General features: G+C 44.8%; 1 protein-coding gene across 2 annotated transcripts; it reads right to left on the minus strand.

Moving 5' to 3' along the window:
- Positions 1–5,124: 5,124 nt before the first annotated feature.
- On the minus strand, positions 5,125–11,393 carry mettl4 (methyltransferase 4, N6-adenosine). 2 transcript variants are annotated; one of them, XM_068709974.1, is made up of 8 exons: positions 11,062–11,393; positions 10,547–10,612; positions 9,962–10,322; positions 9,627–9,696; positions 9,276–9,450; positions 9,067–9,173; positions 8,887–8,978; positions 5,125–5,792 (listed from the first exon to the last, which is right to left on the minus strand). In XM_068709974.1, the coding sequence occupies exons 1-8, from the start codon at positions 11,293–11,295 to the stop codon at positions 5,542–5,544; spliced, it is 1,356 nt and encodes a 451-aa protein (XP_068566075.1). In that variant the 5' UTR covers positions 11,296–11,393; the 3' UTR covers positions 5,125–5,541. The 2 variants fall into 2 exon arrangements, with proteins under 2 accessions (XP_068566075.1, XP_068566076.1); XM_068709975.1 differs by lacking the exon at positions 10,547–10,612.
- Positions 11,394–11,505: the final 112 nt, after the last annotated feature.

The following is an 11,505-nucleotide window of genomic DNA, read 5'->3' on the forward strand; positions in this document are numbered from 1 at the left end:
CTGTATTAAGCAGCAGCCTTTGGCATTTTATTCATTTGCATAGATTAATTTTCCTCCCACAAAAATTTCAAAAGTGTCTTTTTTGGTTTAGTCCTCTCACAGCGGAGCGCCCTGCGGCCATCCATCCATCGTGATGCAACACGACCCGTCGCCGACTCAGAAATAATATTTAACAAACGCTTCCTGTGCAAAAATAATGACGCGTCTCTGATGCAAAGCGCAGGTAGTCGCTGCAGAATCTACTCCTTGCATGTTTATACATGCGAAACAACAACGGCAGCAAGTCGAGTGAGGACAGACAGGGAAAGAGAGCTGTCACAAATCTTTCTGTTTAACAAAGCCAAGACCATTTGTTAAATCTAGCGCAGAGTGATTTTCTCCCTGCTGCCATCCACCTGTCAGCCATTTTGACACCTAAGCTACTAACATCCCTCCATTTATCTCCTTCAGTGACTATTTTGGACCGGCTGCTCATGTTTGGATGTTCAAACACTCCTTTTTCTTTCTCTTTGACACCTTTTCATTGACTCACTGACACATACTGCTTTGCTGACAGACAGATCTCAACATGAGAGCCATGAAGTAGCCTGTGAATGAATATGGATGGAGCCGTCCATCTGTCCATCTGCCATTAGGCCTCGCTGACGCTGGATGCTGACAGCGAGGAGGCTGGAAAAGAATCTGAAAATGAGCTTGATGTGAGCGAGTCTCTATCATTGTTCATATGAAGCTCAGGGGAAAAGCAGTCAAGGACTAGTTTCAGTCGCATTCGTGGTCCTCGGAAATATTAGCTTTGAGCTTCCTGTCAATATGTGCAGAGCGACCTGTCAAAATTAACAGGTGAAGAGAAAGAGGTTTGCTTGTGATGAGCAGGAAGACAGGTTCAACACAGTTATATGCATTTATATATTTCCCTGGAGCTGAAGCGTATCCCAGCATGCACTGGGCAAAGGGCAGGCAAACACCCTGGACAGCAGGTTTACGGTTGGAAGAGGAAATAAAAGAGGAAACGCCACGCGCACGTTCAAACGAGATGGCAATTAGGAGTCTCTCCGTCCACCTGACGTGCATGTCTTTGGTGGGAGGGGAGCAGCATGAAGCAAAAAGCCCACACTGGTGACAGGGAGGACTAATTAACGCAAATCAACATTACAACCGAAGCCATGAGATGTAAATAAAACATTACAACGCAGCAGCAGCAGTTATTCAGTGGAACAACACGACAGAAAATCAAACTTCTGGACAAGACGTGTGTGCCTTTGCGGTTCTATCCGACACAATGTGTGTGTGGTGTGCCTCTCGGCGTGTTGATGTGTTAGCTTGTTAGCTTTTGGCTATCAGTGGCTTGCAGTGGGGACTTCCTGTTTGTCATTAGCCCCGACGTCTCGCGTTAACGCCGTTCTGATCTTCAGCAGGTCAATGCTCAAATGTGTCCGTCTGCAGATTGGTGCTGGACAGGAGTTATACAGTGGGATGAGGTTTGTCAGTCAAAACAGCTGACATGACAAAAATGAAAGCCATGACATTAGCCCATACATCTGCCATCTGGTAAACATTTAAGCCCTTTTTTCCCCTCTTGAATTTGATGCCAAAATGTAACTTTGATTATGTCCCCATTGTGTTACACATGCGTCCCACTAATGTGGCTCTTCAGCACTGATTCGGGGTAAGAGTGTGAGATCCGTGAGCTGCAGTGTGAGTTCTTGTAAAATGATGAGCGCCGCAGCGTGTGTCTTGATTTAGCGCTGAAACATGCTCATCTCTCCTTCTCCTCGCTTCATATGTATATTTAATGACAGCCAGATATATCTTGTCCCTTGGGTGACTTTGAAAATTTTCATAAAGTACATGGCACTGTGTTAAATTAGATTATGTTACCAGAGTCTACATCCTCATGAATACATTTAAGACATTCTGCAAAGCATTTTGCTTTCATTCCCCTCATCTCAAATTTGGAGGTAAATGATTCCTTTGAGGAGATGAAAATGTATCAGCTGAATGTGTGTCAGAGAGGAAATCAAAGCTCACGCTGCCTGTGTGAGGAAAAAAAAATCACTATTATTAAATAATATTGGGACATCTGCCGATGAATAACAAAGTCCGAGTTAGGGAGTCTGTGATATTGTGTGTAACAAAAAGAAAGTTTGAAGAAATCATAACTTTAATATTGATTAATCGCTGCTTATTTTGCTGTACGTTCTACCTTGTAGAAGGGGAACAATAATCGGTGTTTCTTGTTAAGCACAAACCTCTTCATTAGAAGTGTAACAACATAGAGCTGCTGCCATAAACATCAGTTGGTTGTAATAAACGTATTCCTTGGGAATCGTTTCTACGTCTGCCCACTCGACTTAAGATCTCACATTCTCTCTGATGGCGCTGACTGACGAAACTACTAAGTGTCCGCTGCTCGTAGTTGCCGTGAAGCTGCACAGGCAGCCTCCTGTGGGGGATCCAGCCGTGATGGCTGCCAGTTTGCTGCACGGCTGTCTGCAAACCAAAAGGCTTTGTTTTTTTCCCCTCTGTGAGCGGAGTTGTCGACAAAGCTTCTGACTATTTACAGCAACATTTTCTCAAACTCTCTCATCCCCGGGACTACATGGGGAAATATGTCTGCCAGTTTACCATTGGCAACACGGGCTATTCTCTGGTGATACGCACCGGAGGGACGGCACGAAATCAGTCACTTAAGAACGACGGGCAAAGTGTCTGATCTGATCAAAGCAAGGCGACGTGACACATTCCTTCTCTCAGACGTCTTGAAACGTGGACTTACATCTGTTTCTTACTACAACAAACGTCAAATGAGAGCAAGGCGAAGCATTTAAAGGGACACTCAACCAATTTTACACGTCAAAGTCAATCACTACTCAGTCTGTAATGGAAAGTAAGACATATTTAAAAGTTGCACTTGCGCAACTACAGTACTTCATATTTATAGTCCACGACATTTAAAAAGCAATGTATGTATTTCTAATGATCTCATAACCGCTCAGATTTATCAACTATTTATAGAAATTGATTTCATTGGCTGTGTTCACTACAGGCCATCAGCCTTCAAGCGGGATCTGAGGAAGTTCTTAGCGTTTCCATTTGAGGTTGAGATAAATCTTTCGGCACATTAGGGTGGAGATGAGCATGTTTTGACATAAATCAGCTCTTAGTCCTCCATCTCCTCGCCACAAAGCCAACGGCAAGTGTTGCTCATCTGATTGACAATTTGAGGCGAAGCCCTTGCTGCCGGTTGACAGTGCAGTCCAATAGGACGGCTGTGATTTAAGACAAAGCTCACACATAGGGGGGGGGGGGGGGGGGGGGGGGGGGGGGGGGGGGGGGGGGGGGGGGGGGGGCTGGCGGAAGAAGGGGAGACCAGGTCTTCACTGCGGTGCTTCATCCTGATATTTGACAGGACACTCTCCATCCACTGGGCGCCTAAAAGAGAGACGACGACCGCGGTGACATCACTCTGGCTTTCAGAGCATGATGACATAGTCAGAGGCGATGACTACTGAGTAAAAACAAGCCAGCGATGAGAAGACGAGAGGACAGCGTCACGATATTTGGGATGCGGTAGACTTCAGGTAGACTCTGTTGTGATCGCGTTCCATCTTTTGGTGCTTTGTCTCAATGAATTCCTCAGACGTTGATGCGAGAGGAAAGCAGCCGTACAGACTCCTTCACGACATATGGGAACTCTAGTCTTAGTGTGAAGTGTTCAGGCCTTGATAAGCCAGGTTTGAAAGAGCAGGAGGTGCAGTAAGTCGTCAATGAAAAGCCAACGGAAACAAAGAGCATCACGCGGGCAGCTTTGCGTGCGTCAAATGCCCGAGTGTGGGGCGTTTCACAAAGGAACTCATTCTGAGAAATGTTCAAGGATGAGTGATGAAGTTTATTGATTTGCCTTTCGTTTCTGTGGGAACACAGACAATGATGAGAAATCCTTCACGACCTGACCGGCACTGCTGACTGCCCCTCCACCTCCATCTTACCAATGACATTTAAGTCCCAACGGTTATGTTGTTTCTCAATTGTTAGCAGAAACCTTAAACCATACGTATATATATTGTGCAACTTGGAAATGTACAAGGCTGAAAGAGTGGTGCGTCTTTTGTTGCATTATGTGACAGCACAGCCACCGTATGGAGTGATGCATCGCGGAGATAATAACATTGTTCACACTCACGTCAGTAAAGGTTTTTTTTTTACGTAATCCGTCTTTAAACCTAAGACCTTCAGGTTTAGGTGAGATTTCAGATTACGTGTGGAGCATTCTGGGAAGACTTTAGAATTTATTTTTCATATTTGATCTGAAAAACCAAAGAAAGTGGTCCTTGTGATACGTTTGAGGTTTTTGTCGCAGTAAATAAAACCGTATTTATTTATCAGTGTACCTTTAATATAGTACAACACACCAAAGTTAAACTTGAAGTGCCTTAAACCTGCATTCTTTCTAGTGTCCAGCAGGGGGCGACTCCTCCGGTTGTATAGAAGTCTAGTCTAAAATGACTCTACTTCTCTCTTGAATTATTCCCTCAGTAAACATTGTAAACATGAGTTTATGGTCTCAATCTCTAGTTTCAAGTCTTCTTCAATACAGCATGATGTTCATTTAGTAAACTACGGTCCATTTAGAGTAGACAATAAAGCTTTGGAAACCTAAGTCGCTGCTGTTTTTCTTAACTGTAGGAAATCTGTAGAGAACTTTGATTTCAGATAAGAAGAAATAGACGTATAGACTGGTGTGTTGGAGACAGAGAGAGAGCCTGACGAGCTAATGTGTAAACGACCCTGCTGGAGGCACGCTCATTAGCCGTGATGTGTACTGTGCCGCTGCGGTCGTAACTCATTCTCATCTGCTTTTAAGACAGCCCCGCTCGTCCCCACCGCACCGCCTCTCCTCTCTCTGGAGACCGCCGACTCATCAGAGGCCCCACCCGACAGGGAAAGGTAGGTTAATGGCTGTGCTGACGTTTAGGCGCGTGACACGGGGAGAGCACGTCTTTCAGTGGAAACAAAACAAAAGTCACGGACACGTTGTGTAACTGGGCGTCCTTGGCGTGACGCGGCAGCATGCGCCAAGTGAAAACTTCAATACAAAAGTTCTGTAAAAGGAGAGAAGCTGCATTCAGTACGAACCAGTTTATTTTACTAGGAATGGGAAACATTTAGAGATTCAGTTCAAAACAGCATAAAATGAGTAAAAATAGAAATACTTTGATCATCCTTAGGACACATATTGCGCCAAAGATTAATCCAAAAAATAAACCCAGAGTGTTGTTTATCTGAGTGCAGTGTGGGAAGTTAAAAACATAGCTGCACAGAAATGCACTTTCATCTCTCCAAATGCATCATCAGCCCTGTGATGCGCTACCTTAAAAATGTACCCAGACCCCCCCCCCCGACCCACTAAAAAAAAAAATCAAAAGGTCCCACATGCACAAGAAGTCAGATCAAGGGAAGTTGGTATAGAAGTATTCTGGCACTGAATCTTAATTGAAAACACATTGAAACACTGATGTGACAGGTGTTGCCGGTCGGTCATTAGTCCGTGGTGGAACAACGGTGGGGAGGAGGGGCTTGTCCAGGTGAGCTCATCGCCGGTGTGGCTGTGGGTTCGACCGCGGCGTCGCCTCGCGGGACCTCCGCTCCGTCGTCCGTCGGCGTCAAAGTGAAATAGCTTGTGTGCTGAAATCGGAGCACTTCGTTGCCCCAGCTGGTCCATCCAGGTTGAAGACTTCGAGCAAACAGCTCCAAGCACTTGGCTTCAGCTCCGACGTGGGGCTTCAACACCTCTACGGAGAGAGAGAGAGACGAAGAAGAGGGGCGGTTGGGACCGGTTCGACCCTCTCTGGGGCCGAAATGAGGCCCTTATTGACATTCTGTTGCTCTCCCTCTCTGTGCATTGCGTGTGTGCCCTGTCACGTTAGAATTTAAATTAAGTGCAAACTGCAGACTACACATGGCAACAGTATATTTCACCTAGAGACCCAATAAACAACCGGTTCTGCCTGCCTTGGGTTTTGCCGTTTCAAGGCTTAAAAGCTGTGTTTTACTGCCCTCTCTGGTTAAAGCCTAATAAATTGATGCTGTTCTTAAAACTAGCTTTTTGACTCGAGGGACCCTTGTTTCCACGAACTGCGTACTTTGTGTGTATCTGGAGGATTAAAAAGGACAAGGGCTGAACACACTTATTTTTATTCAGGCTTCCTAGTGCAGTTGCCCTAAAAAGACACACATTCAGGTTGTAAGATTGCTCCACTGCTTCCATTTCTTATTGCTTGTTACCCTGTCATAGGCAGAGGACACTGGCTACTGCACAGCACAAATGTTTCTATGCGGCAGTGACCTTGAGCCTATAAGAGTTGATATTCCCGGAGCAGTACACCTGACAGATACGTTTCACTTCCTCCGCCCCGGTGCTACACTCCGTCTGCTCTCGTGTGCGCTCAAACCACCCTGACACTCGCCTCAGCCAACACTCAGGGAGTTAATGAGCCCAAAAGCCCGATCCCCCAAAACCGATCCAACCTGCACAATGTGGAGTCCCGCCTCCCGGTTTTCTCTTCCTTTGCACGTCAGAGAGACGGAGTCGCAGAGAGAAAAGGCCAAACATGCAGGTCTCCGACTAATTCAACCTCGACCGGTGACTCAGCTCTCAAAGTTGAACTGAGAATAAAAGGTCCAATTATCCTCTTAACTCTGAACTGGGACAACGTATGAAACTTCTGCCGAGAGAGGACTAAAGCAAAGAAAGTTACGTCTTAACTAAGCTCTGGTTTAACGTCAAGTAACACATTCATTCTTAAGATATTCTGCCTCACCAGAGTCCATGGTTGGATGTAGTCGAAGATGCCATAGATTTTAACGTTTGTTCTTTTAAGTCTCAGTCCTCTTCCGCCTTCAATATAATCGTTGACTTTCATTTTCAGCACACATGTGGAGTCCGACGGGGTCTTGTTGTGTCCATCTGATTCTCATGCCTGTGCCATAAGGGCTATCCGCCTTAGGTAGAGTGTGAAAGGAGTCACTATAGGTGAGAATTACCACCGCTCAGCTCTACTGAGCATCGGAGTGCTCCAATAACATAGAGAAAATGCAGGCGAGCATTGAGAATTCAAACGCTCCACAAGAAGCCATCTGAACCACTACAGTGTCACAGAGCTAAAGAGGCTATTGGACCTCTAGCATCAGGGTTCACAAGACTTGGAACAACCACTTTGAATCAATAGCTTGATATCAATCTGAAAAATGTTTGATTATATTTTCTTTGAATAGAGTGTTTTCACCAAACATGCCACTGAAACATACTGGTGCATGTATCACTGCCACGAATCCATTCCCAGGTCAGCCCAACAGTAATGCACAGTACTCACAGTGTGCATCATGAATATTAAAACAGATATTTAACCCTTAATTATAATATCGAGTTGGGAAAGGACTTCATTTTTTGCAAATTTCTAAAGTTGTGGGGAGCCGTAATTACTAAAAAACCTCACGTCTTGTCTCGTGCAAACACTTTTTTTTTTTCCTGCAGCTTGACCATCTGGATGTGCTGTAGTGTAATGGTGTCCCATATCTCTCCATAGCAACCACAAATGTCAGCGATAGGAGCCCCATCTGAGGGGAGGAGAAGAGGGCCGGGGCTTCACACCATCGACCCTGTCGCTTACAGACCCGACGTGCTCGACAGAGTGCAGCAGAATCACAGGGATGATAAAAAAAAAAAAAAAGCTCAGGTTAATTAATGCCAAAAGGTCTTGAGACATATTTGAAATTTTCTAGCAGTTGCATAATCTACTGCAGGGGAGAACAAAAGAAAAAGAAATCCACCTTTGGTTCTCCGAGGTGTTGAATTATCTCGTCAAACAGTTAAATAAATAAAACCGCTCCGCTTTCATTGGCAGCTGTGCAAGAGTCGGGTCAAGCCCTCTCTGTTATTTCATGACACGCCGCGATTTACAATTATTACACTCACGGATTTGAGCCACACCCACCGTCTCGCACCTCTAACTGGAGTTAAAACGGAGGCTCACCGCAGTCACAGATGCTGCTCATTCTGGCCCGTTAGCAGTAGTATTTGTTGTTTTTAATAATAAGTGCTAGTCGAATTTAGGTGTCTACAAAATACCTCCACAACAACAAATGAACTAAACCAGTTCTGATTAAAACCCGCGGAGAGCCTTGGCCATGAACACAATCTGTGTCCTGATCTATATAATCTCTATGGTATCACAGCTTCACAAAGCCATCATTGTGGGTTAGATCAGTGTATGTTAACAGCGTCCGTGGAGGCTTTTCTGTGCTTCTGAAAGAGCGCCGGCAAAACACTGGCTGTGTTTTTCTCTCCATGCCGCACAATAAATCGCGTTTCCCCCGAGAGGGAGGGACATGACGTCAAGCCTCTCTTATTCATCGCCCCTGCATATTCATCGTCAAGGTTTCACATCGATTCTAAGTAGCGGAGGCCATTGTTGGAAGTCAAGTCTTGCAACGCCACAATCAGTGCGGATGGGACACTTTTGATTAAATCTGAGCAGAAGTCACCGCTCTGACAAATCAAACCTGTCACGGGTTGAGGATTCTCTTCCTCCCGCTGTAATGAAACCCTGCATGCTGTGTTTGAGAAGTTCTTTCTCCTCAAGTTAAATATTCAAAAAGTAAAAAAAACAACAACAATCATTTATTACTTTAATGTGTCATTAAAAACACACTGCATATAGTAACTGTTACTGAAATAAAATCTAAATGGTGCATTTTAAATGTCAGAGTAGTACGATGTTGGGCTCATCGCTGAGGCTGTAAAGCGAGATAACAATCTTTTGACGCCGCAGCATTGCCCTCTGGTGGAAAAACACAACAGCACTATTTCATGTTCTTCTACTGTACCTGAGAGTGAGGGCTTCTGGGAGTGGAGAGCTGACGGGACGCTGACAATCAAACGCTGGTTCTCCACAGGAGCCTCTGATGCCCTTGAAGAGCTGGAAGTGGTGAAACAGATACATTCCATGTCAATGTTACAGCATGAGCAGCATGAGAAGTGACACGGAGAAGTCAAACATGTTGCACCTTGTGGCGTTATCTGCAGTGGAGCGGTATCGGCCCAGCACCAGCACTTCATACGGCTTCTTGTGATGTGAATCCAGTGGAAACACAAACTGTCCAGATGTGGTCACCTGAGAGGGGAGAGAGAAAAAAAGAAGAGTAAAACATCTGGAATCACACCAGTACGTCAGATGTTCACGGTTGAGAGCTGTTTCTACTCAAAGCTTGTGTACCTTGACCCAGAACCATTCGGCCACAACTTCTACCCCCCAGTGTGGATACAGCTCATCCCGGACAAAACGCAGGTGGCTGGGCCGGTTCGTGACCCAGGTGACCACCAAACAGTTCGGGGATGCCAGCGTTGGTACAGGGAGCCGTTTCAGCTGGGACGAGGGCAAAGAACCGTACCTTCATTGAGAAAATAGATTTAAAATGTTATGAGTTGTAAATTCAACTACTATACCCTTCTCTCTGAGTCAATTTTTTATTTTATATATATATATATATATATATATATATATATATATATATATATATAAAACACACACACACACACACACACACATATATATTCAATATGTTACCTGCGACTCCTTTTCACAGACTTGTTTTCCCACGGTGGATCCATGACTATTAAGTCAAATCTTCTTCCATCTGTGTGAGAAATAAGCAGCTTTGGTAAACAATGTCAGACTGGGTAACCACACCAGCGTGCTCTCTCTTGAGAAACACACTGAGTCATGCTAGAAGTACTGACAGTGATGAATTCAGTAAGGGGTGGTTATATTTATGCCACAATAGACGTGGTTTTTAACTAGAAAAGAAGTCACCACAATCGTGCAGTGACCGTAAGACGTCTCGTCGAATCCGCTCCACATGGCCTGAAACATATTTACACATTTCCCATCGTTGTACTCACAGTGGACCAGGGGTTGTGTTCTTGTGAAATCAGACAGCAGGAAGGCTGTGTGTGGCGGTATTACATATTCCTCTCCCATCAGAGTGGCCACCATAGCCCAGTCCTCCCCGTTCTCTGTCACCCGGGAGAACAAGTCAACGTGTGACGTGCGGCCGTCTTCAGCAACGAGTAGCTGCACACACTCCTCCTGCTCGCCTTCGTCCACTAGAGGAAGCTCTTTAGCCATTTCACAGAGAGCGGCGAGGCTGCTCTCATGAGAGGGAAGAGGCTCCGTCACTGTGTCCGTCACGCCGGTGAGATATCCCAGAGATCGGGCAGAATCCACCAGGGACTTGGTTCCCTCAAGGACAACAGACCTGATCTGCATCAGCACACATTACATTATTATACATAATCATTGAGGAGATCTGTGCAGGCAGAGGCTGTGTTTCAAATGCATGAAATAAAACGTGTAGTGATCATGAGGAAAGACATTAAGTACATTTATTCAAGTACTGTACTTCCGTTTCTACCTACTGCGTACTTCTACTTCTAAACTCTTTCCAAAGACAACGTGCAGCTAGAAGAGCATGAGATTAAACCCACCTCCTCATGGAAGGCCTGGGAATCAATTTCCCCCTGGTTGAGTTCCCTGTGTTTTCGTTTCCTTTTCTGGAAGTCAAATTGATATTTAAATATGCAGTCATAGATTATTTTTTTTCCTGCATAAAGTTTTTGCTTAGATAAATTCCCATAAACAAATGATATAATTACAAATAAACAAATTGTACAAAATGTGTCTCTGATTTCTTTATTTTCGTTTAAAAATTGTTTTACAAGTGGATAATATAACTCTGATTTCTGAAAAGATAAGATTAAAATTAAAACAATCAATGAATAAATCCTTCCTTCATAAAAATGTGTGTTGTTGTTGAAATATAATCAAACATGAATATCTGCAGGAATCAGGACCGCACTAGTTTTTGCTTAGATCATCTGAACATACGTGATGTTGCAATACATAAGTGTAACTCTACTTCCCATCATGACATCATCATTGTGAGTGAATACAGTCCCAGGACCAGCAGCTGTAAAGTCACTTGTATGAGCCCCTGCTGTACCTTTGACGCTGGGTCTGTTTCCTGCAACACATCCGTGTTCCCTTCATCCACAGCAGCACTGGCACTCACACTATAGTGGCTTTTTAACATCTGAAAGCATTGCCTTTTGAAACGACACTTCACGTGTGACTTTTGATTATTATCTCGGAGTCGGAGGCAACGCGAATACCCCCGATCAATGAGTGAGCGCGCATCCAAAACCCAGCCCTGCGCGCTCCCAACTACCACGGACATTGTGCAAAATGTCGTTACATGTGAATACACGTTTGATCGAGCAGCCGCGTCGCACACAACAACCACTTCTAGGAAATGAAAACAAAAGTCAGAGCGCGTTGTTGTTGTTTCGTTTTCGCGGAAGTGGATGGGGTGTGTCCCCGTCGAGCTACCATAGAAACGTGACCCAAGCACTTAAAGCGCCAGACCCCTAATAGTCTTACAACTGTC

Source organism: Cebidichthys violaceus, unplaced genomic scaffold (assembly GCF_023349555.1).
Source record: "Cebidichthys violaceus isolate CVI_PGR_0920_01 unplaced genomic scaffold, fCebVio1.0.p SCAF_15, whole genome shotgun sequence".
NCBI classification, from domain to species: domain Eukaryota; kingdom Metazoa; phylum Chordata; class Actinopteri; order Perciformes; family Stichaeidae; genus Cebidichthys; species Cebidichthys violaceus.